Source organism: Phocoena sinus, chromosome 4 (genome assembly GCF_008692025.1).
Source record: "Phocoena sinus isolate mPhoSin1 chromosome 4, mPhoSin1.pri, whole genome shotgun sequence".
In the NCBI taxonomy this organism is placed as follows: Eukaryota; Metazoa; Chordata; class Mammalia; order Artiodactyla; family Phocoenidae; genus Phocoena; species Phocoena sinus.
The window spans coordinates 72,928,088-72,954,571 of record NC_045766.1 but is presented as its reverse complement, the minus strand read 5'-3'; the positions used below and the strand labels follow the sequence as shown (position 1 = coordinate 72,954,571).

The following is a 26,484-nucleotide window of genomic DNA, read 5'->3' as shown; positions in this document are numbered from 1 at the left end:
TTGCCCGTTGTATATTCTTGCCTCCTTTGTCATAGCTTAGGTGAACATAGGTGCGTGGGTTTATCTCTGGAATTCCCATCCTGTTCCGTTGATCTATATTTCTGTTTTTGTGCCAGTACCATACTGTTTTGATTACTGTAGCTTTGTAGTATAGTTTGAAGGCTGGGAACCTGATTCCTCCAGCTCCGTTTTTCTTTCTCAAGGTTGCTTTGGTTATTTGGGATCTTTTGTATTGCCATACAGATTGTAAAATTTTTTGTTCTAATTCTGTGAAAAATGCTATTGGTAATTTGATAGGGATTGCATTGAGTCTGTAAATTACTTTGGTAGTATAGTCATCTGACAATACTGATTCTTCCAATCCAGAAACATGGTATATCTTTCCATCTGTTTGTGTCATCTTTGATTTCTTTCATCAGCATCTTATAGTTTTTCAGAGAACAGGTCTTTTGTCTCCTTAGGTAGGTTTATTCCTAGGTATTTTAGTCTTTCTGATGTGGTGGTAAATGGGATTGTTTCCTGTAATTTCCCTTCCTGATCCCTTGTTATAAGTGTATAGAAATGCAACGGATTTCTGTATATTAATTTTGTATCCTGCAACTTTACTGAATTCGTTGAGCTCTGGTTGTTTTCTGGTAGCATCTTTAGAATTTTCTATGTAGAGCCTCATGTCATCTGCAAACGGTGACAGTTTTACTTCTTTTCCAGTTTGGATCCCTTTTATTTCTTTTTCTTCTCAAATTGCTGTGGCTAGAACTTCCAAGGCTATGTTGAATAATAGTGGCAAGAGTGGACATCCTTGTCTTGTTCCTGATCTTAGAAGAATTGTTCACTGTTGAGTATAATGTTAGCTGTGGGTTTGTCATATATGGCTTTTATTATGTTGAGGTATGTTTCCTCTATGCCCACTTTCTGAAGAGTTTTTATCATAAATGGAAGTTGAATTTTATCAAAAGTTTTTCTGCATCGATTAAAATGATCATTTGGATTTTATTCTTCAATTTGCTGTGTGGTGTATCACACTGATTGATTTGTGGGTATTGAAGAATCCTTACAAACCTGGGATAAATCCCACTTGATCATGGTGTATGATCCTTTTAATGTATTGTTTGATTCAGTTTGCTAGTATTTTGTCAAGGAATTTTGCTTCTATGTTCATCCGTGTTATTGGCCTTTAACTTTCTTTTTTTGTGGTATCCTTGTTGGGTTTTGGTATCAGGGTGATGGCAGCCTCAGAATGAGTTTGGGAGTGTTCCTTCTTCTGCAATTGTTTGGAATAATTTCAGAAGGATAGGTGTTAACTCTTCTCTAAATGTTTGATAGATTTCACCTGTGAAGCTATCTGGTCCTGGACTTTTGTATGTTGGGAAGTTTTTTAATCACAAATTCAATTCCAGGACTTGTGATTGGTCTGTTCATTTTTTTGTATTTCTTCCTGGTTCAATCTTGGAAGATTGCACCTTTCTAAGAAATTGTCCATTTCTTTTAGGTTGTCCATTTTATTGGCATGTAGTTGCCTGTAGTAGGCTCTTACAGTGCTTTGTATTTCTGTGGCATCAGTTGTAACTTCTTTCTTATTTCTAATTTTATTGATTTGGGTCCTCTCCATATTTTTCTTGATGAGTCTGGCTAAAGGTTTATCAATTTTATCTTTTCTTTTTTTTGGCAGCACTGCATGGCTTGTGGGATCTTAGCTCCCTGACCAGGAACTGAACCCAGGCCTCGGCAGTGAAAGCGCCCAGTCCTGACCACTAGACAAGCAGGAAATTCCCAATTTTGTTTATTTTTTCAAAGACCCAACTTTTAGTTTCATTGATCTTTTCTATTGTTTTCTTTGTCTCTATTTCACTTATTTCTGCTCTGATCTTTATGATGTCTTTCCTTCTACTAACTTTGTGTTTTGTTTGTTCTTCTTTTTTAGTTGCTTTAGGTGTAAGGTTAGGTTGTTTATTTGAGATTTTTCTTGTTTCCTGAGGTAAGCTTGTATCACTATAAACTTACCTCTTAGAACTGCTTTTGCTGTGTCCCAAAGGCTTTGGATTGTCATGTTTTCATTTTCATTTGTCTCTAGGTATATTTTGCTTTCCTATTTGATTTCTTCAGTGATCTATTGGTTGTTTAGTAACATTGTTTAGCCTTTACAGTTTTTTTCTTGTAGTTGATTTCTAATCTCGTAGCATGGTCAGAGAGGGTGCTTGATATGATTTCAATTTTCTTAAATTTACTGAGGCTTGCTTTATGCCCCAGCATGTGATCTATCCTGGAGAATGTTCCATGTGCACTTGAAAAGAATGTGTATTCTGCTGCTTTCAGATGGAATGTTCTATAAGTATCAGTGAAATCCCCTTTGGTCTCATGTTTTATTTAAGCCTATGTTTCTTTACTGATTTTTCTGTCTGGATGATCTATTCATTGATGTAAGTGGGCTGTTAAAGTCCCCTACTATTATTGAGTTAACACTTGCCTTATATATTGAGGTGCTCCTATGTTGGGGGCATATATATTTACAATTTTCTTGGATTGATCTCTTGATCATTATGTAGTGTCCTTCTTTGTCTCTTGTAACAGTCTTTATTTTAAAGTCTACTTTGTCTGGTATAAGTATTGCTACTCCAGCTTTCTATTGATTTCCATTTGCATGGAATACCTTTTTTTCATCCCCTCACTTTCAGTCTGTATGTGTCTCTAGTTCTGAAGTGAGTCTCTTGTAGGCAACATATACATGGGTCTTGTTTTTGTATCCATTCAGCCAGTTTATGTCTTTTGGCTGGAGCATTTAGTCCATTTACATTTAAGGTAATTATTGATATGTGTGTTCCTATTGACATTTTGTTAATTGTTTTGGATTTGTAGGTCTTTTTTCCCTTTTCTTCTTTTGTTCTCTTGTGATTTGATGGCTATCTTTAGCTTTGTGTTTAGATTCCTTTTTCTTTTTTTGTGTATATCTGTTATAGATTTTTGATTTGTGGTTACCGTGAGATTTTTATATAGCAATATATATATATGTGTGTGTGTGTGTGTATGTATATATATACACACACACACACACACACACACATATACACATACTTGTTTTAAGTTGCCAATCCCTTAATTTCAAATACATTTTAGATACCTTCCATTTGTACTCTCTCCCCTCACAATTACTGTTTTTGATATCATGTTTTACATCTAATTGTTTTGTTTAACCCTTAACTACTTAGTGCAGATACAGATGATTTTGCTACTTTTGTTTTTAACCTCCGTACTAGCTTTGTGTGTGGATTAATTCTTGTATTTACTGTATGTTTTCTCTTACTGATGAGCTCTTTCATTTCATAATTTTCTTGTTTCTAGTTGTGGCCTTTTCTTTTTCACCTAGAGAAGTTCCTTTAGCATTTATTGTAAAGCTGGTTTGGAATTCTTTTAGCTTTTGCTTGTCTGTAAAGCTTCTGATTTCTCCATCAAATCTGAATGAGAGTCTCCCTGGGTAGAGGTTTCTTGGTTGTAGGTTCTTCCTTTTCATCACTTTAAACATATTGTGCCACTTCCTTCTGGTCTGCAGAATTTCTGCAGGAAAATCAGCTGATAGCCTTATGGGAGTTCCCTCGTATGTTATTTGTTGCTTTTCCCTTGCTGCTTTTAATATTCTCTATCTTCAATTTTTGTCATTTTTATTACAACATGTCTTTTGGTTAATCCTGTATGGGACTCTATGCACTTCCTGGACTTGGGTGACTGCTTCCTTTACCATGTTAAGGAAGTTTTCATCTATTATCTCTTCGAATATTATATTTTCTCAGCCCTCAGGCTCTCTTCTCCTGGGATTCCTATAATACGAATACTAGTGCATTTGATGTTGTTCCAGAAGTCTCAAGCTCTCCTCATTTTTTTAATTCTTTTTTCTTTTTTCTGTTCAGCAGCAGTGATTTCCACTACTCTGTCTTCCAGCTCACTGATCTGTTCCTCTGTATCATTTAATTTACTATTGATTCCTCCTTGTGTATTTTTCATTTCAGTTTTTGTATTCTTTATCTTTGTTTGGTTTTTCTTTATATTTTCTAACTCTTTGTTAAAAACATAACTTCTCACTCTGTGCATCCATTCTTCTCCTGAATGCTTTGATCATCTTTACAATCATTGCTCTGAACTGTTTCTCAGGGAGATTGCCTATCTCTACTTCACTTAGTTCTTCTTGGGTTTTATTTTGTTCCTTCATCTGGAACATACTCCTCTGCCACCTCATTTTGTCTAAGTTGCTATTTGTATTTTTATGTATGTGGTATGTTAGTTAAATTTCTCGACCTTGGAAAAGTGACCTTCGTATGCAAGTGACGTCATATGCATCCCAGCAGTGCACTCCTCTCTCATCACCTAAGCTATATGCTTTAGGGAATCCCCCCTAAGAGGGCTGCATGGGTTCTTCTGTTGTGGTGGGCTGACTCTGTGGGCAGTGTGGTAGGCTTTTTGGCCCCTAGTCTTGTTGGTTGCCTGACCCTTCGGTGTGTGGATGCTGCTTACTGCTGTTTAGCAGGGCTTGGTCACAAGGTGGCTATTTGTAGAAGCCTAGGGGGCGCCGGGGCTAGTGCTAGCTCACTGGTGGGCAGTGTCAGGGTCCTGAAGACGCTGGGTCTGTTGCCTACCCACTGGCAGGTGAAGGCAGATCCTGGGGTTAATGCTGTACTACTGGCAGGCAGAGCTGGTTCCTGGAGTCTGGCAGCAGGGCCCAGGGATCCCAGAGCTTGCTTCAGATCATTTGGGGAAGATGGGTTCTTGACACTGTTGGGTATGGGGGCCAGGGTGTCCCACAGGTTACATTGGCCTGCTAGTGGGCAGGGCCACGGCCCAGCTGGTCCCAGGGTAGGGCCTGACCTGCTGGTGGTGGTCTGCAGGGTACAGGATCATAGTTTTCTTGCTTCTGGCGCCTGCCCACTGGTAGGTGGAGCTGGGTCTTGGCACTCTGGTGGGCAGGGCCATGTCTAGAGGCGTATCTAGAGGTGGCTGTGGGCTCAGGAAGTCTTTAGGAATTCTGTTTGCTGTTGGGTGGGGCTGTCTCCCTGCTCAGTTAGTTGTTTGGCCTGAGGTGTCCTAGCACTGGCACCTACAGGCTGTTGGGTGGGGCCAGCAGCCACCAGTAGCAGTGCTCTTGCAGCTGAATGCCCCCCAAAATGTCTGCAGCCAGTGTCCATGTCCCCAGGGTGAGTTTCAGCCATCTCCCCCCAACCCCCGCCACCTCTCCAGGAGGCTCTCTAAGACCAGCAGGTAAGTCTGGCCCAGGCTCCTATCAAATTCCTCTTTTTGCCATGTGTCCTGATGCACATGAGATTTTATGTGTGCCCTTTAAGAGTGAAATCTCTGTTTTCCCCAGTCTGATGGGGTTCCTGTAATTAACCCTGCTGGCCTTAAAGCCAAGTGCTCTGGGGGCTTGTCTTCTCTGTGCTGGGCCCCTGGGCTGGGGAGCCTGATGTGGAAGTCAGAACTCTCACTCCTGTGGGAGAACCTCTGCGGTGTATTTATTTTCTAATTTGTGGGCCACCCACCTAGGGCATATGAAATTTGATCATATTGCAAGTCTGCTCTTTCTACGTGTCTCATTGTGGTTCCTTCTTTATGTCTTTAGTTGGAGAAGGTCTTTTCTGGTAGGTTCCAGTCTTTCTCACTGATGGTTGTTCTGCAGACAGTTGTGATTTTGGTGTGCTTGTGAGAGGAGGTGAGCCTCCGATCTTTCTGCTTTCCCATCTTGGCTGCTCTCCTCTTCATTCTTTTTTTTTTCTGCTCTTCAGACTGGATAATTCCAATTGCTTTATCTTTAAGTTCACTAATACTTTCTTCTGTCTGCTCAAATTTGCTGTTGAATAACTCTAGTGAGTTTCTCATTTCTGTTATTTCACTTTTAAGCTCCAGCATTTATTTGGTCCTTTTTATAATTTCTATGTTTTTACTGATATTTTCACTTGTTCTACATAGTTTTCCTGATTTCCTTTACTTCTTTGCCCATGGCTTCCTTTAGCTCATTGAGCATGTTAAGTCAACTGTCTTAAATATCTTTAATAATTCCAGTGTCTGGGCTTCCTCAGGGATGGTTTCTGTCGAAATCTTTTTTCCCCCGTGATTGGGCTATACCGTCCTGTTTCTGTTTCCTGTAACTCTTTTATTGAGAACCATATATATTGAGCATTATGTTGTTTTAACTCTGAAATCTAATTCTCCATCTCCTCAGGAATTGGTAAATCTTGCTAGTTGAGGGCTGGAGCCATTGTTGTGACTTCTCCAAACTATTTTTGCAAAGTGTGTATTCCTTGTTTTGTGTGGTCACTGAAGTTTCTGTCTGATATCTCTACAGTCAGCCAGTAAGCTGACAAATATTTCCTCAAATGTCTGGCTCCCAAAGGGAAATACTGTCTCTAATCCCCTGTAAACCACTTTAGCTCATGGGGGTTGAAACAATGGCCAACCTTTGTGCTGGCCCCTCAGTGATCAAAAGCAGCAATTATCAATCAAAACACACAATCCTAATATTTGGAGGACAAGTTTCTTATTGTCCAGGAAGCTGCACCAGGAATACGGGCCACCACCTCTCCTTTCTGCTCCCTGCTTCAGAGGATGGTAGTGGAGGAATGGTAGCCACTATGTGAAAGACCAACATTCCCAAGAATTTACTGATTTACCAGTCTCTTCATCAAGCTCTACCCTGAACATTGCAAGTATTTAACTAGACTCCAGAATTCCAAAGTAGTTGCTTTCGACAGTTCTTGCCAGCTCAGTAGTTGTTTAGGTGGAGAAATGGCTTCCTTCCCTGACATCATTCCATTTCTTTTTATTGCCAAATAATACCACATTGTAGGCTTATACCACATTTTGTTTATTCATTCATCAGGTAATGGACATTTGAGTTGTTTTCAATTTTTAACTATTATGAATAATGCTTCTATGAACAATCACTTATAAATTTTTGTGTGGACTTGTGTTTTTATTTCTCTTGGTTGTATACATAGGCATGAAATACCTGGGTGTCATGATTACTATTATTAACAATTATTACTATTATTAACCTTGCATTCCTAGAATAAACCCTACATGATCATATTATCCTTTTATATATTGTTGGATTCAATTTGCTAGTCTTTTGTTAAAGAGTTTTTGCATCTACATTCATGATAATATTGGTCTGTAAATTTTGTTTTTGTAATGTCTTTGTCAGGTTTTGGTATGTTATACTGACATCAGTAGTTTCCTCTGCCTCTGTTTTCTGGAAAAGTTTGTGTAAGGTTAGTGATAGTCCTTCCTTGAATGTCTGATAGACTTCACCAGTGAAACTGAGTCTAGACTTTTCTTTATGGAAAGTTATGATAAATTCCGTTTATTTGATAGAGGGCCATTCAGATTTCCTGATTTTTTCTTGTATTAATTTTTTTTTTTTTTTTTTTTTTTTTTTTTTTGCGGTACGCGAGCCTCTCACTGCTGTGGCCTCACCCCTTGCAGAGCACAGGCTCCGTACGCTCAGGCTCAGCGGCCATGGCTCACGGGCCCAGCCGCTCCGCAGCACGTGGGATCCTCCCGGGCCGGGGCACGAACCCGAGTCCTCCGCATTGGCAGGCGGACTCTCAACCACTGCGCCACCAGGGAAGCCCTCTTGTATTAATTTTGATAATTAAATTTGTCAGTACATTTGTCTACTTCACGTAAGTGGTCTAATTTGTTGGCATAAAATTGTTTGTGATATACCTTTACTATCCTTTAATGTCATAGGATCTGTAGTGATAACCTTTTTCATTCTTGATATTGGTAATTGTTTTCCATCATCTTTTTTTCTTCATTGCTCTAGTTAGGGGTTTTTCTATTTCATTTTTCATTCCAAAGAATCAGATTTTGGCTTTGTTAATTTTATCTATTATATGATTTTCATGTCATTGATTTTTGCTCTTTATTGTATTGCCTTTCTTCTATTTCATGTGAGCTTACTTTGCTTTTCTTTCTCTAACTTATTAAGATGGAAACTTAGGTCATTGATTTTAGATGTTTTTCTAATATAATTATTTAAAACTATAAGCTTCCCTCTAAGCCATGACTATTCAATAGCACTTTCTGCAGTGATGGAAGTATTCTGTTTTCTGCTGTCCAGTACAGTAGCCACTAGCCATGTGTAACTGTTGAGCACTTGATATGTGGCCAGTGTGTCTGAAGGATTGAACTTTTGTATTAATTTAAATTTAGTCACATGTATCCAGTGGCTTCTGTAATGAGCAGTGCATCTCCAAGCACTGCTTTACCTGCATCCACAATTTTATGTTGTAATTATCGTTAAATTTAAAATATTTTCTAATTTCCCTTGTGACTTCATCTTTTTGATGAATAAATTATTTACAAATGTGCTATTTAATTTCCTGGGGTTTCGGGGGTTTCTGGATATGTTGTTACTGATTTTAAATTAAAAATTTAATTCCTTTGTGATCAGAGAACACACCATGTATAATTTCAATACTTTTTAATCTGAGCCTTGTAGAGCCCAGCATATGGTCTGTCTTGAATTTACCGTGCTTACCTCAAAAAAAATAGTATTTTGCACTTGTTGGATGTAGTGTCCTATAAACATCAGTTAGATTGAGGTGGCTGAAAAAGTGGTTCAGATCTTTTGTCCTGATATGTCTAATTGTTCTAATGACTTCTAAGAAGTGGGTGTTAAATCTACTATGGCAGAATTATGTTTCTCCCCACAATGCTATAAACTTTTAATTATGTATTTAAGGCTATCAGGCATCCTACATACATATTTATAATTGTACTATCTTCCCAATGAATTGTCCTGTTTATCATGAAACGTTCCTATTTTTATCTATGATAATCTTTGTCTTAAAGTCTATTTTTATCTGGTGTTTATATAGCCATTCCAGTCTTATTATGCTAATTTACATGTTCTTTGTTTTCCATCCTTTAACTTTCAACTTATCTGTGTTTTTAAAGTGTTTCTTGTAGGCAGCATTTAAATGAACTTTTTGATTAGAATGTTAACGTGTCACTGATGTAATTATTGATATAGTTGGACCTTGGCATATTTTATTAGTTTTTTGTTTGTCCTCTCTTTTTGTCCTTACCAACTCTCACGCTTTTTTTTTTTAAGGTCACTTCTCCAAGCTTTACTCCCATCCACAGTCTGTTTGCCTGTGTTTACTTTTTAAGTCCTCAGGTGGGTTTCTATTCCTTTCTTTTTTTTCTATTTTACTCAGAGTTTATCATCATAAGCAATGGAGGGATGGGTTATAGGGGCTTACATTGTGATACTGGAACCAGAACTCCTTTCATGAAGGTTTCACGGCTACTCTCACTTATGCATAGACTACTTTGAAAGCATATGCAAGAAATTGGTGATTGTGGATATTTAGAGGGAGAAATTGTGGGGGCCAAGAGGAAAATCTTTTCAATACAGACCCTTCTGCACTTTGACCATTAGTATGTAAACATTTTTCTAAAAAGGCATTAACAACTAGTCAAAATAATCAATTTGGGATGGATTAAACATTAGGTAGTTTAAAGGACAGATGTAGCAAACTACAAAGGCTTTAACTCAAGCACCTAAGAAGGTAAGCCCATTGATAGCTACAAGGAAGATAATGGTATCTGATGTGTTCAATTCCAAGCGAAGGTATATGTTGCAGATAACCAACCATATGTCTCTTCAAATATTTGTTTAGGGCTGCCTCCTGGCCCATCACCTTTCACAAGGCACATTTTCCTTAGAATACAGTCATCTATTGTCTTGATTTTTTTCCAGGCTGTGCACATGGCTACTAATTCTGACAGGGGAAAGCTTGGACATAGGTGAGGCAATTAAAAGGCCTCCCAGTTCTAGTGGCTGCAATTCCTGCAAGCGTACTGAAGAATTCTGGCTGGCACTTGTAGCTACGAGATTCAGTTGTATAATGGTTTTTTTGGTAATTGCTTAGTAGAAAGCCTGTAAAATAAAACCCTTACCAATTATGCCTTTTACTATAGAGCAGCAGTGTCCACTAACCATTAGCTATTGAGCACTCGAAATAGGGATAACCCAAATTGTGATGTGATAAGCACAATGGATTTTGAAGACTTAGTATGGAAAAAGGAATATAAAATGTCTTGGCAATAATTTTTAATGTGTATCTGTTAAAATAATAGCATTTTGAATATATTGATTTTAAATATACTAAAATTTCATGTTTCTTTTTAGGTTTTTAATGTGGCTAAAAATTAAAATTAGATAGGTAACTCACCTATTTTGGAGGGGGAGGGGAAACAAAATAGGTCCTGCTAGAGTTTTCTTTTTTTTTAATTGAAGTATAGTTGATTTACAATGTTGTTAGCTTCAGGTGTACAGCAGTGATTCAGTTTTATATATATATATTCTTTTTCAGATTCTTTTTCCTTATAAGTTATTATAAAATATTGAGCATAGTTCCCTGTGCTATACAGTAGGTCCTTGTTGGTTATCTATTTTATACATAGTATTGTGTTTATGTTAATCCCAAACTCCTAATTTCTCCTTTTCCCTCCCCCCTTTCCCCTTTGTTAACCATAAGTTTGTTTTCCATGTCTGTGGGTCTGTTTATGTTTTGTACATAGGCTCATTTGTATCCTTTGTTTTTTGGGTTTTTTTTAGATTCCACATATAAGTGATGTATGATATTTGTCTTTCTCTGTCTAGCTTACTTCACTTACCATGATAATCTCTAGGTCCATCCATGTTGCTGCAAATGGCGTTATTTCATTCTTTTGTATGACTGAGTAGTATTCCACTGTATATGTATACCACATCTTCTTTATCCATTCATCTGTCCATGGGCATTTAGGTTGCTTCTGTCTCAGCTATTGTAGATAGTGCTGGCTATGAACATTGGGGTACACATATCTTTTCGAATTATGGTTTCCTCCAGATATATGCCCAGGAGTGGGATTGCTGGGTCATGTGGTAGCTCTATTTTTAGTTTTCTAATGGACCTCCATACTGTTTTCCATAGTAGCTGCACCAATTTACATTCCCACCAACAGTGTAGGAGGATTCCCTTTTCTCCACACCCTCTCCAGCATTTATTGTTTATAGATTTTTCTGATGGCCATTCTGACTGGTGTGAGGTGGTACCTCATTGTCATTTTGATTGGCATTTCTCTAATAATTAGTGATGTTGAGCATCTTTTCATGTGCCTTTTGGCCATCTAAATGTCTTCTTTGGAGAAACATCTATTTAGATCTTCTGCCCATTTCTTTATTGGGTTGTTTTTTGATACTGAGCTGTATGAGCTGTTTGTATATTTTGGAAATTTATCCAAAACAAAAAGACAACCTACAGAATGGGAGAAAATATTTGCAAATGATGTGACCTGCTAGAGTATTCTTACTGAAAACCAATGACCAATTGGACAACCACATGCAAAAAAAATGAACCATATACCGTTTAGAAAAACTACCTGAAAATAGCTCAGACCTAAATGTTAAATGGAAAACTAAAACTCCTAGAAGATGGCACAGGGAAAAACCTAGATGGGTTTGGTGATCCATGAAAGAAATAAGTGATAAGCTGGACTTCTTTAAAATTAAAAAATTCTGCTCTGCAAAAGACACTTTCAAGAGAATGATAAGACAAACCACAAACTGGGGAAAAATACTTGTAAAACACATATCTAATAAAGGACTGTTATCTAAAATATACAAAAAAATTCTTAAAACTCAACAATAAGAAAACAAACAACCTGCTTAAAATAGGAACAAAAGATCTGAACAGACACTTCACCAAAGATATACACTTGGTAAGTAAGAATATAAAACATCTTGTCATTAGGGAAATGCAAATTAAAATGAGATACCACTACACACCTACTAGAATGCCCAAAATCCAAAACACCGACTGCACCAAATGCTGACAAGGACGTGGAGCAACAGGAACTCTCATTCACTGCTAGTGGGAATGCGAAATGGTATAGTTACCTTGGAAGACAGTTTGGAAATTTCTTACAAAACTAAAGATACTCTTCCCATATAATCCAGCAATTGCACTCCTTGGTATTTACCCAAATGAACTAAAACTTATGTCCACAAAAAACCTGTACACGTTTATAGTAGCTTTACTCGTAATTGCCAAAATTTGGAAGCAACAAAGATGTTCTTTGGTAGGTGAATGGAGAAATAAACTGTTACATCCAGACAATGGAATATTATCCAGCACTAAAAAGTAATGACCTATCAAGCCATGAAAAGACACAGAGGAATCTTAAATGCATATTACTAAGTGAAAAAAGCCAATCTGAAAAAGCTAGATTGAATGAATTGTATGATTCTAACTATACGACATTCTGGAAAAGGCAAAACTATGGAGACAGTAAAAATATCAAGGGTTGCCAGGGGTTCCTGGGAAGGGAAGATGAAGAGGCAGAGCACAGAGGATTTCCAGGGCAGTAAAATTATTCTGTGTTGTACCATAATGGTAAAAATGTCATGATACATTTGTCCAAACCCATAGGATGTACACCACCAAGAGTGAATCGTAATGTCAACTATGGACGATAATGATGTGTCAGGTGAGATTCATTGATTGTGACAAAGGTACTTCTTGGGGGTGGGGCTCTCAGGATGTCAATAGTGGGGGAAACTGGGGTGGGAGCAGGGTGCAGGCAGGGAGTATATGGGACCTCTCTGTACTTTCTGCTCAGTTTTCCTGGGAACCTAAAACTGATCTAAAAAGTCTATTAAAAATGACAACAGTGTTCAAGCATTTTATTAAATCAGATAAGGAATCTCCACATTGTTGTACATACCAGATTGTATACAATTATAAGGGCATATCACTTGTTTACGAAGACACAGCTGAGCAGTAAGTTGACAAGTCTAATAAACCATGTTTAGCCAACTAAAATTTCAAGAACATTCAAAAGGAAACACAATAAAGGTCATGCAAGTTCTAGAATAGTGAATCATGACAAAGCTCACTCATTTTATGCTTTACCTTCAAAATGCACATGACATCTAAAACAAAAAAAATCTGAAGACCAGTTGGTTGTCACTAGTCAGATACACATTTCATTCAGGAATATTAAGCCCCTTACCACTACTGACTTGTTTGATTGTAAATAACTTAGTCCTAACTACAGAAAAGTTTTCTGAAGAGATTTACTGTTGTAAAATATATGCCCATTGTTCATAATATGCCTTGAAGTCACTGAACTTTCATTAAAATACGGTAAAGAATGATACTCAAACCAGGAATCCCAGCTATGACCTTTTCACTTACCACTAAATATCAGTTCAAGATAAAACACCGTAAAGACTAAAATAGACTGTGAATGGTCAAATCAGTGAGACCGTATTAATCTACATCTATTTTAACTTACATAAATGACACTAAGTTTAAGAATCTGAAGAGACCCTATGGAGTTTTTCTTAGGCGACAGTATTGAACTGCCTTAGAACAGCTGATTATCAGGTTTATAATGATGGCTGAGTAGAAAATAAAGTCCTAACTGATGTAGCCTCAAACTTATTTGTTCAAATCTATGTTTAACTTATAACCACCAAATCCTAATGGTTGGGGAGACATGATCAAATACCTTTTTGCAAGCTTCATCTCCCCACACCCTCCACTCCTCCCTCCCCCCCAAACTCCTATATACGTTTCCCCTGCTTTAAGCTAAAAGGTCAATTCTGGATTCAAACTTGTATGAACTAAGTTTATAGGAGATAACATGCAAATAAGGGGATAAAGTTAAATTCATTTGACAACAGCAAACATTATAAATGTATGCCACTATCCCGCTAAACAGAAGACCTGGGGAAACCACAAATATAACAAAACACAACGTTAGGTTTAAAAACAAAGACTCTTGAAGGAATTTTATTTTACAGTGGTTGAAGTTATCCACCAAATGCTTAATGACCTCCATGTTTCTGCAACTAAAACTAAAAGAGAATTATAGGGAGCTGGGAATACATGTTAGATACTAACGATCTTCAAGCTTTGAAGACGTCATTGCATGAAGAAAATTATGGGAAACACTGTTCCCGATAATTACGTACACCCTTAGTGTAACATATGGAGATCACTGTCTCCGATATAGACACTGTGGTAGGCAAAAACTACCTTGTTCTTTATACATTATGGAAGACACTGCTCCCGATAATGTGAGTTAGGTTTGTGACAAAGGTACTGGAAATTTTGCAAAATTCGAATTAAAGTTACACCTTGGATAAACTGAGCTGTAAAATTTTGCATGTATGAGTACGATCACAGCTTTTAAGTGACATTAATTTATAACTTGGTCACAATTCACTGCATTTAGGGGAACTGCTGTTTTTATCTGATTAGCTAAATAGAAATTTAACTTGATTAGCAACCGCTAATTAAATTTAATTCTGCTCCAAGACTTAGCTTTATAATTTTATTTGGCTTGCGGTTGTTTTCTAACACCCGTAAGTGTCGACCACAAATGCAAAACTTCCAGTATCTGTTGGGTTTTACTAGCAGATGCTGCTATTATTTAAAAAAAAAACGACAGTATAACTGTCATAATTATGGAAGGCACTGCTTCCGATAATTATCTTCTATAAAAAAAACACCATTTATAGTGAACTCTGTCACTGATAAATAAACAATAAATATCTCAGTGCCAAAATGACAGGAAGCTTTTCCAAAAAATTAACACTTTGGCCAAAATTTGGCAGTGTGTTCTTTAAAGTCTGACGAACTGAGTTTGAAATTAAACACCTAAAACTTGGTTCTCTTTCAAAATACCTCGGAAAAAACAAAAACAAAAAACTAACAAAGGTTTATGGGACAAGGGACAGAGGAAGAGAAAATATACTAGGTCTTTGGCTTCTGGTCTCCTCTTTTCATACATAATCTTGAGGTTAACACATTAAGGCCTTACTCCTGTGATAAACAGTTGAGCCTCCTTTTATGCAGCTGAAGGACCTCTATTTCAGACCTCACTGGCAAGAAAACAAGTCCCATCTCTTCTGAAAGTGAACTGTTTCACTTTCAGATGTGGAAACGAGCTAAATCCTTAAAGAAGGCAGAGATCTCATGTGGAGAGTAAAGCCTTACAGACTGGGATCTCCTATATAGCATCCAGTGAAGGTGGAGGATCACACTAAGCTACCACTTTCCACCTTCAGCAGATATCACCTTCCTCCTCCAATTCAAAAGATACCAGTTCACGCACTTAGGATTTAGAGCAATAGTTCACATAAATGGTTCTGACTTTTTCATAACTGTAACAGGAAAGAGGCAGTTACCATTACAAAGCACTTAAAACCCTAGAGATAATCAGAGAAAATATTCTATCGTGAACATTTTTTTAAGTGGTTAGTCACTTTAACTTGAAGTGCAGGCACCTACCCTGTATTAAAAGCTGCTGCCTAAAGACATCTATTAGTACCAAGATTGGGTAGAATTTTAACAACATTAGGTTTTGTAGCCCTACTGAAAATTTAGCACAACCAACACAAGTCTAGGAACCACACTACCCTGATGTTCTTATATAAGTTATGAGTATCACATTTAAAATTCATTGTCAATGTCCCAGATGTCACCAGAGAGGGCATTTGCAGCTCCCTGAATAGTCCAAGTTGCTAGAGCCAACTGGTTTTTCAACAGTGTTTCATTAAAAGCACCGTTATTTTTCTGCCGCAGCTTTAAGTGCTCTAGTAAAGCTGACAGAGTGTGAGAGCCAGAGCCCCAGAAGATATGTCGGAAAGGAGACTCTCTTGGAGATACGTAGGGTGACAGGAAGTGATATTCCACCTACGAAAACAAAACATACAAGGGAGCTTACACAGTGCTGTGACTTTTGTTGTGAGGAAAGGACCTGATAGAGTAAAACAACTGTCATTCTCTCACTTCAAATGTTAAAATTTACCTGAATTTAAGAATGTTGACAACAGGCTACTAATCTTCTAATGTTAAAATTGTAAAGCAAGTCGTCAATTCCTTTGTAAACTCTAACTGCATTGGGTAATTTTTATTTTTTATTTTTGGTCGGAGCCTATATAGGGAAGGTTTACAAGTTTCCACTGTAATGCAGTCTTCTGCTTCTTCCAAGCAGACTAGGCTAAAAGCAGCTAAGGGCTAAATTAAACAGAAATACAGAGAAAATGACAGCTAAAAACCATTAATGATCCCTTCTTTAAAATGTTTTTAAAGCCTAAAAAAGTTAATACGACGTCAAATGTCTTTTGTATTTCCAGTTTAGATATGTTGGCTTTATACCTTGCTAATAAGTAAAAGTTAAAATTTGTGCTGAATTCTAAAGCAGCAAAGGATTTTAGGCTCCTGGAATTATTAGTCTACTTTTTAGAAACACAAGATTTACCAATTAAAAATGCACATACTTGAATTCCTCCTTTTCTAAAGGTTTACGTACTTTCATGATACGGTCATTGATCTCCCTCATGACAAATCTGTTTGTCCTCTCAGCATTCTTATAATCTGTTGTTAGTCTAGACGTAGCACGGAAGAAGTCTCCACGAGCAGAATACAACCACTGTAGATTCAGACCCATCTCCTGAAGCAGAAAGACATTAAACTCACTATTTATTAGACGTTATATTTCTAAGGATGTTATTCTATATACCTTTCTAAATTTAGGTGTACTAACTGAAATGATTCTGATAAAAGGGGGTGAGACTCACAGACAAGCTCAAGCCAGCAAAATCTAGACTTAACCATCTTGTACAGGAGGTTCCAAGCTTTATAAACTCATAACACACTCATATTTCAGCTCAGCAGATAGTACAGTTATCCATTCTTAGTCTCATAAGAAAACCATCCTCATCAAGAAATGTAACATAATGTACTTAGTAAAAGTATATAATCCTGTGTAGTATATTCTTTCCAGTTCAATTTCCCTTTGGTGGCAAACTTCAAACATTTTGGTTCAGTGAACTTCAGAATTTCCATCTGGTAAGTCCCAGTTTCTGATCAGTTACAATTAGTTTCAAGTAAGCCAATCCTAATAATTAGGATTTGGTTATCAATGATTTACTTCATTTAAGGGATCTGTTAAATTGACTTCTAGTACCATAAAAGCCACTTATTAATTAATTTGGTTTTATCAAATGTTAGAATATTAGACACAAAGGATCAACACTAAATAACACTTTAACCACTGGCTATGTTCTCTCTCCATCCATGTCATCTCTGCAAGGCACATGTGGCCCAAACTCATAGGTTCAGAGTCATAGTTGAGATCTTTATATTCTCTAGGCCCAACTTCTTTATGGGTTGCTGGAATACATGAATGAGAGAAAGCTTAACACCATTTTAGATTCTGAAAGACTTGCTGTGGTCTATCCTATATCTATAGGCTTCATCCTCCCAACTTCCCTTTCAAATGAGTTATGGATTCTAAGCAAAGTTATACTTCAGTTCACTTTAAAACATACTTTGGCTACCAATCATGCTGCCCAGGAACAGCTAAACATTATTCTTCAAACTGCTTGATACTTCAGCAGTAAGAACCTGATTTTAGTTAGTGCTCACCTTTATGTCTGCTCTGAACTGGTTCATTTCTCTCACAAACCAAAGTATTTTGTCATTATACATCTCATAGTTCAGGTTCAATTCAACATCATGGGTAAGTTTAATCACAAGCAGACCGGCTACTTCTGCTGCTGCACGTGCCATTTTGTTCAACTGAGGAACATTCTGATTCAGTACCTCGTAGGTATCCATGGGAGTACCCAAATAAGGGTAATCTGTGTCCTGGAAAACAAAGGTAGGTTAATGTACTCAGGTGGGTCATAAGACTAGGAACCTCACGTTCTAGTTTCCCCATCAAAGTAATAGTAACTGTAATTCTTCCTTTGCTTCTAATACATTCCTATTCCAACTTTGTCTCATATCCACTACTTTAAGAAGATACGGCTTTTGCTAGTTCCTCTGAACCTAGCCTACTGCTGGAATGATTAGTTTCTTCTAGGTTCCATAGAATCCCTGTTCTATCACATCAGAGACCCTAAACAGATTTCTAGCCAAATTCCTTGAGGTTATATCCTTATTCCCTTCTCTCTGGGAAGTTTGGCCCATATTAATGAGGAAAGAGGAGAGCACACGTGAAATGTACTTTCAATATAAAGTGTTACTTTTAGACAAAAATTTACCTCCTTCTTCATGCAGCATTCATCCATTCATACATGTTACCTTTCTAACAAGACTGTTTGATGCTCACAAGAACTCCTTTCCACTTTCACTGGACAACTTTAGTAGCTCTTTTTTTTTTTTTTTTGCGGTACGCAGGCCTCTTACTGTTGTGGCCTCTCCCGTTGCGGAGCACAGGCTCCGGACGTGCAGGCTCAGTGGCCATGGGTCACGGGCCCAGCCGCTCCGCGGCATGTGGGATATTCCCGGACTGGGGCACGAACCCGTGTCCCCTGCACCGGCAGGCGGACTCTCAACCACTGCGCCACCAGGCAAGCCCCTAGTAGCTATTTCTTCAACTCTATTCCCTACCACTGTCCCCGGTGACAATCTCATTGCCAAACCTTTGGTTTGACCTCAATTCTTTACTTTCAGACTGTATATATCTGTATTACCTATACCTCTGAACCAGCACTGCTAGGAATCATTATGAAGTTTTTAAAAAAAACATGACTTCTGAAGGTCAACAGAAATCATCCATAAGTTTCCTCAACCCTAGGACCTGATGCTCAGTTCTTCCTAAAGTACTAAATAGACATAATGACCAGATATTTAAATACCATTCATACTGTTGCTCTAGCAGAAAGTCAGGGGAATTCCAGCTATGTTAATCTCCAAATCCAGATCTTTCATCACTCCCTCACTTCACACCTTTCCGTCCTAGTTCCAGGCTAAAACACCCAGTGGTAAGAAGTCTATTAAGGACCTGGCCTCTGCTGCATCATCAATTTGATGCCGAAGTCAATAGCTTCCACCCTGACCCCTTAGACTAACTCTGGGATCTCTTCACACCTCCAGAGAGCCTGCTACGGAGCTGGTTTTCCAACTCTAGCCTTCAGCACAGAAGCCTTCATCATGCTTTTTACTCTGCCTGGTTTTTAGTGCCTTCTAACTGGCTCTTGTACCAAGTCAATCTTGTTTTCCAACTTGGTCAGTTCAAAGTTCTGTCTCTTAAAAATCTTACCTCTGTTTGGTTTTTCTGCTTTTATCTATAATCCCTGCTTAAGAGACTAACGTTTCAGGATGAACATCTACAACCGTATTTCAACAGGCATCAAGAACAGTATTATCCTGTAGAACTTTGTTTGAAGGAAATATTCTATACTGCACTGTTCAGTAGACGGCCTTATTATTAAAACTCATCATGGGGCTTCCCTGGTGGCGCAGTGGTTGAGAGCCCGCCTGCCGATGCAGGGGACACGGGTTCGTGCCCCGGTCCGGGAAGATCCCACGTGCCGTGGAGAGGCTAGGCCCGTGAGCCATGGCCCCTGAGCCTGCGCGTCCGGAGCCTGTGCTCCGCAATGGGAGAGGCCACAACAGTGAGAGGCCCACGTACCGCAAAACAAAAACAAAAACAAAAAAGCTCATCATGCATAACTGAAGAAGTTTAGCAAATAAACTCAAATGCTAACTAAGCTGAGATTAAAATTCTGTCTTAAGACTGATAATAAGGGACATTACAATAATTGCACGTATCTAACTTCTCAAAACATACTAAGCACTCTAGGAAACTTGGCCTCAAAACTGACGAAAGAAGATCTAAGATATAATGCCGTAGCGTTCTTCAGACTTACCTCACAAAAACAGAAAGAGACTGCTGGGATTCCAGAATATGCAAGGAAAGGGAAAGCAGCATTATCAAAAGAAAGTTTCTCGCTGCAAGAAAAGCAGGAATGTGTTTTTAGAAAGTTATCTAAAGAAAAAGACTGTGCTACATGCAACCCCACCCTACCCCCAAGTAAATTTTAACTCACTGCAAGGTTATGTTTAAACCTCTGCCTAACACAGTAGGTGCTACTTACTGAGTGACTCTGCTTTTCTATTAGCTATTCATTCACTTATCTCAACTTACACTTTGTTGATCCAGTTGCTGTCCCGATATAGAGAGAGCCCAGTAACTGGATGTTTCACCTGTAAAATAAGGCATTATTTTATCATTACAGTGAACCTTTCTGGACTTACTCATTCAGGCTAGTCACTAACATTTTTCTCTATAAACATTTATTAAAAATATTAAATTTTTTATTACATCTTCTTGAAAAAAATTTAAGACAGTTAAAACAATCCCAAATTTCTGAAGTTACTTCTACTAGGCTCGTGCTGTTAGTTCCTCTAGTTATGGTGAGAAAAAAAAAGTTTTCCTTCTTAACATTTTAAAGGTGACTTCCCCACAGTTTTAAAAGCCATCTCTAGTCTTTATGATCTGCCTCTCTTCTTTCTGGTTTCTTCCTTCCAGCACATTTTATACTACTGCCAGCCTAACCTGCAAGCACATTACTGCCCTGTTGGAGACCCTATAGCAATCCCTAGTTTCCCATGGGATCAAGGTCAAGTTCCCTGACCCTTATTTCTCTCCAACTTCAGTCACTCCAATATATTGTCTCTAATCCCATCAGGGAAACTTTGTTCCTCACTCATTCACATGTCTGTTTTTATTCAATGACTATCTCATCTGGCCTTCTTATTTAAGTCTCAGGTATGGTTCAAGTTCATTTAAACCTTCCTTAACATTCTGAGTCTATAGATAACCTCTGTGGGCACCTACAGTTTAAATATCAATGTTTTTCAACTTAATTTTTTGTCTAATTTATATTACACTTTCATAAGTAGGTATACACTCACATCTTGCATCGTCTTCTCAATAAGCGAATACAACAGTGGGCTGGAAGAAACTTTGAACTTGCTGGTACCTGCAAAGAGATTATTTTAACATTGCTCTTTCTTTAGTCAAGCAATTTGCACAGTGCTACTTCTATAAAACTACTTGGCAAACAGGAAGACAATAACCTAGATCAGTGGCATATACAACAACTATCCTCTTAATGAAGTAGATTAAAAAAATGGTTGGGTCAAGCTCTTTCGTGACTGATAACCCTAATTTCACTCAACTGAAGCTCTTACTCCTTGAGTTTGCATATTTAATGTTAATGACTTGTTTTTCTGGTATCTTTTTGGTTCACCCATGTTAGGGTAGGCATCTATTAGCTACAGTAAGCTTGCTATGTTCAGTACATTCTGCTGCAAAGGTAAAATGGCAATAATGACTAACCTAATAAATTTTAGTTTAATTGTAACGCCTTTTTATTCCCAAAGTAGACATTTCATCACTCTCCAGTTCATCCACTAGCTACATCTGTACGTTAAATAACTCCGAACTCTTTCAGAAGTTTGATTACCTTGTATTTCTATCCATGATGCCACAATCTAGCAAGTTGTGAATTAGTCTCTAGAAATAATACCATTCTATTGATATGGTTTAGTTCCTTCTGGTCCAAAGTAGAGAACTAGTGGTTCTCAAACTTTAGTGCAACTGAATCACCTAAAGCACTTGTTAGAACACAGTTTGCTGGACACTATGCTCCAGATTCTGATTCAAACGGTCTGGGGTAGGGCCTGAAATTTTGCATTTCTAACAGTTCCCAGGTGATCCTGATGCTGCTGATCTGGGACCACATTAAGACCATTGCTCTAGACAAGGCAGTCTGTACCCATTCTATAACTTAATCCACTATTTAAAAGGAAGCTAGGGCTTCCCAGGTGGCACAGTGGTTGAGTCCGCCTGTCGATGCAGGGGACACGGGTTCGTGCCCCAGTCCAGGAAGATCCCACATGCTGCGGAGTGGCTGGACCCGCGAGCCATGGCCGCTGAGCCTGCGCGTCCAGAGCCTGTGCTCCAAAATGGGAGAAGCCACAACAGTGTGAGGCCCGCATACCGCAAAAAAAAAAAAAAAAAAAAAAAGGAAACTAAGTTAATCTTTTGATCTGGTTATATCCAATGTAAATCGTAAAACATAACAAGTGCTGCTTTAGAAAGCTTTCTTCTACTATTCTGTAAGTAGTTTATAAATTAATAAACGGCTAATGAAAGGACACTTACCAAGAACAGCTTTATCCAAGTTAATGTAAGTGAAAGCCTTTAAATGCAAGGAGGCAAGGTATCCCTAGAAGAGAAGGAAAAATACAAGTGTACTAATATGTATTAACTTAATTATCACAGACAGTAGCTATTATTAGGGATTTCTGTTTAAGTTTGGATTCTATTGAAACTAAATATACAAAGGTAAAAATGATATAATCACATTTAAAAGAGCATGGTTTCTGGAGGACAGCTTAAGCCAATACAAGTTCTAGTGCCCATTCTGGGTATGGATGATATATAGATAATACCTCTAGCCATTCAGTGGCACCAATAGCTCCAAAGTCTCCACCACTCCAGCTGGCAAAGACAATGCTCCTGCTGGGTTTAAACTGACCTAAAAGACAAAAAAAAGTTAGTTTTGTCTTGGTAAAGGTTATAGGTAGGTAACTGACTTAAGATGAAATCAGAAACTTCTAATTCAAGACTGCAGATTCAGAAATATTTCTTTTCCTTTTGAGGCCCCAGGTGAAAGAACCAAAAAAAGAAATAGAGATAAAATTTTAAAGTAATACAGCAAAGAACAGGATAGGAGATCATTTGAAAATAAGATCTTAAGTACACAGTAGGGACCAGCTTCCTAGACCTCACTCTTTTACCCTCCATTCTTTGAGTCCCTTATAACTTCCAGACCAAGAGATATTTGAAATCACAGCCAAAGTATCTTCTTTGAAAACAATTTGCCTAGAGGTAAGTCACTTAAAACACTAGATTACTTTAAAAACAACTGTTTGAAATAAAATTAAAACTCACAAATTTAAGTTTAGGAAAAGAGTGAGTTTTCAGAAAAATTACATTAATGACAGCTCCTTTGGGGGTTTTATGTGCCACTACCCTCCATCCCTCCCCCTCCCCTGGGTATATACTTTTCTGCATTAATGTACTTCTGTATTAAAGTTAAGCACTGCAACTTATCCTATGACGCAAAGATTCATGAATGTGGTGGGGGTTTGCATGTGGGTGGGTATAAAGGAGTGGCAAGTACTATGGGAGAAAGGCTTGAAAGGAGGCCTTTCTTACATAAACAAATTATATACTATATAATATTATATATTTATAAATCAAATATATAAATACATATTCTATGTTGTATTTATAAATATTTAAGTTATATATTATCATTTTATAACAAAACTATAGAACATTAGTGCAAAGGTATGAGACTGCTTGCTTTCAAATAGATTCCTTAGGGACCATGTTAGATTTGCTGTATCATTCAGGATATGTCAAACTAAGAATTTAGGGCCCAATATAATGCTTTCCAGCATCTCAAAGAAACTCATGATTCCCAGTACAATGAAGGCACTGCACAGAAAGCTGTTTCAAAGTCAAAGGCAGATACAACAAAAGGCAACCTGCTTTGTACTTAAGAATTCAGGGTCTAACACAAGTGAACCGTAAGAGTATAGGCAAAAGTGAGCAAAGCATATTATAACATTTAGAAATACAGTACATAGATGTTCAAGTTCTCAAAACTTGTACTCTACCTTTTAAGACCATATCAGAAAGGATCTGGGCAAGTTTCAATAGGAGACTTGTTCCTACACTGGACTTTGCAGCTCCAGGACCCCAGGCATCCCTCTGGGCCCCTACTATAACATAGCGATCTTAATTAAAAAAAAAAAAAAAAAGATAAATTATACAATCAGCTTTTAAATTGTTTTCTAATATTGAAGTCTAGAGTAAGCACATTAGTAGAAGGGTAAAAATGTAGTATACGTATTAAGGGTAAGAGAGCCTTCCTTCAGATCTGACTTAGGACTCTAGGGATTAAAAAATTCACATGACAATACGGATCTCTTTTCCCTTATTCATACTGCTACTCTTTTTTCTACATCACCAATAAGGTTACTCACTGACTACTTATTTGTGCTAGTTGTCTAATAAGCACTGAAGTCCAAGGGCTTTCCTTACCAAATACTATTATTTGATGGCATTCAGATACATTGGCAGACTACAGCCTGCATGCCCATATTGTCCATGGCTATTTTTTTTTTTTTTTTTTTTTGTGGTACGCGGGCCTCTCACTGTTGTGGCCTCTACCCGTTGTGGAGCACAGGCTCCAGACGCGCAGGCTCAGTGGCCATGGTTCACGGGCCCAGCTGCTCTGCGGCATGTGGGATCTTTCCGGGTCAGGGCACGAACCCGTATACCCCTGCATCCTCAGGCGGATTCTCAACCACTGCGCCACCGAGGAAGCCCTCCATGGCTATTTTTATGCTACAATGGCAGAGTTGAAGAGTTGCAATGGAGACTGTATGGCCTGCAACATGTTTATTATTTGCCCCCTTAAGAAGAAATTTGCTTACCTCTGGTCTGTTTAATAACTTACAAGAGATTTTCTAGTCATAATGGTCAGTTTTTGACAAGTTAATTTCCTAGGGCCTTATTACCTCCCACTAAAACTGACACCTGAACAGTTCGCTTTAGGACAGATAAGATTTAGCATTTCAAAAAACCAAGCTAAGTCAGCCTTCCTGCACTCCCTCCCTCTGGCCCCATCCTTAAGAGTAAGGAAAACAAAACAAACGAAAAACCCCCAAGGATCTTTACCTGGTTCTTCAAAGCCCTTAATAACTCCAAAGATGTTAAAAATTCTTATCTCTTTCAGCACATTGTTCACAGTGAGCTTCACATTCTTGTTCTGTGAGGATACCAGCTTACATGAAGAGTCTAATCCCCAAATAGGAGGACAGTCTCCTTCCATATTTCTAGAAGTAGAAAACAGAGATCAGAGTTCTGAGTTATTGTTAACCTCCCCCCAGTTTACAAAGTCAGTCCTTCCTACTGTCCAGTAAAGTTCTAGGTTAAGAGGACATATAAATAGAACATACAAAATTATTCACTAGTGCCCAAACATTTGTGTTTTACTCTGATCTGTAGGCGGTCATTTGAAAATCATGAGTTACTTCCTAATTTAACCAATGTTTTCTAAAAAATGTATTACCTATCCCATCTGATGTGTGCCTTTCTGCCAGAGACATAGCTACAATTTACATTTGAAATAGATTCCAAGATGGACTCGGAAGGAAGTTCTTATACATAAAAGTCCATTAATATATTCTCCTGTTTCCTAACTCTCCACTAACAAGGGTAGTATACATTCTTATTTCAGTTAAGAAAGAATACTCTCATGCTGCTGGTAGTTAGGTTAGATATCTTCCCCTATCTGATTCCTCCTGTGTTATTCAAACACTGACTACTCTAAAAACGGCTTACTTACATAAATATGTCAAAGCATCATTACTCCCCACTACACAAGAAGGGGCTGGCTTCATAGGTTAGGAAAGACTTGTAGATGGTAGGAAGAATTAACTGATTCTAAGTTTGATTTTAGTCAAAAAGAATCATCCATTACGAAAACCTCTTAATTATTAATAATTATTAATTATTATTAATTATTATGAATTATTAATAGCCATATAGGATATTTGAAAGTCCTTACATGTAGATGGCTCTTCATTTGATACCAATAACCTTGCTAAGTAGAATATACTTTATAGCTATCCCAATTAAGTCAAAGGAAACATGATCAGTGGGTTAAGAGTGACTTGTCTATGTCACATAGCAAATAAATGCTCACATGAGTTTTGAAACTAGACTGACATCCCATGCCAACACCAGGTGGGAAATATATCCAGATCAAGATAAAAATTAATGACATGTACTCTAATCAGACTGAGTTCTATTTCTAAAGAGGGTACTAATACACTAGGGAGATACCCAGAAGGACTAATCATGACTATAAAGCATCTGGAAACTGTCATGAGAACTGAGGATATTCAATCTATAGACAAGGAAACTTGAATCATTCTGTTGCTTCAAAGGAAAATCAGAACTAATGAGTGTTCCAGGGAATACGATTTCAGCTCAATAGAAATTCTTATAGATCTCCAGTAATTGAACGGGTTGCCATAGGTAACAAAATGCTTTACCACAGGAAGTACTTAAGCAGAAGCTATGCTGGGAATATTACACAAGAAATTCACTGGGTGGATTGAACAAGGACTCCTTGAGTTTATAAATCCAATGTCTATTATTAAGATCACTTTATGGAGGAAAAATTTCATTTTTATCTACACCAAGTTAACAGCTAACCATCCTCAAAATGTCCAAAACGTGGAAAATTATAGCCAATTGTTTTAAGATTTTATCAAATCAACAAATTATTATTATTTCTCTCTAATCATAAAACCTGACCCTGCATTACAGTTTTCAAATAAGAACTTACTGAAATAGCTTTTCTGCACCAGCTCTGGAAATTGTTTGGACAGGTATGTTAGGCAATCCTGATGACTGAGATGGTGGAAACTGAGTGTGATTGAAAGAAGGGAATCCAGGTGTGTAAGGGTCACCTGTTCCCAGATGAGCCTAGTAAAACAAAAGAATAATTAGCTCAGGCATTTATTCAAGAAATCCCTTATAAGATTTCAA

The 26,484-nt window shown here is 37.8% G+C and overlaps 1 protein-coding gene and 1 long non-coding RNA gene across 7 annotated transcripts in view; one reads left to right on the top strand and one right to left on the bottom strand.

Annotated features, from left to right (window-relative positions):
* Positions 1-26,484, top strand: part of LOC116752950 — a 43,538-nt gene that overhangs the window by 11,522 nt on the left and 5,532 nt on the right. Inside the window, exons 4-5 of the long non-coding RNA XR_004349656.1 lie at positions 9,098-9,163; positions 12,465-12,522. This is a non-coding gene — a long non-coding RNA (uncharacterized LOC116752950). The remainder of the gene's footprint in view (positions 1-9,097; positions 9,164-12,464; positions 12,523-26,484) is intronic.
* The window catches only part of TFRC (transferrin receptor), a 119,959-nt gene continuing 106,176 nt past the window's right edge, over positions 12,702-26,484 (bottom strand). For all 6 annotated transcript variants that reach the window (XM_032630178.1, XM_032630181.1, XM_032630179.1 and 3 more), the window contains 11 exons: positions 26,282-26,421; positions 24,604-24,761; positions 23,538-23,657; positions 22,302-22,387; positions 22,012-22,075; positions 20,757-20,824; positions 19,987-20,045; positions 19,709-19,790; positions 17,478-17,699; positions 16,360-16,500; positions 12,702-15,740 (listed from right to left, as the gene is read on the bottom strand). In XM_032630178.1, the coding sequence (XP_032486069.1) occupies positions 15,498-15,740; positions 16,360-16,500; positions 17,478-17,699; positions 19,709-19,790; positions 19,987-20,045; positions 20,757-20,824; positions 22,012-22,075; positions 22,302-22,387; positions 23,538-23,657; positions 24,604-24,761; positions 26,282-26,421 (1,383 nt within the window). In that variant the 3' untranslated portion in view covers positions 12,702-15,497. The remainder of the gene's footprint in view (positions 15,741-16,359; positions 16,501-17,477; positions 17,700-19,708; positions 19,791-19,986; positions 20,046-20,756; positions 20,825-22,011; positions 22,076-22,301; positions 22,388-23,537; positions 23,658-24,603; positions 24,762-26,281; positions 26,422-26,484) is intronic.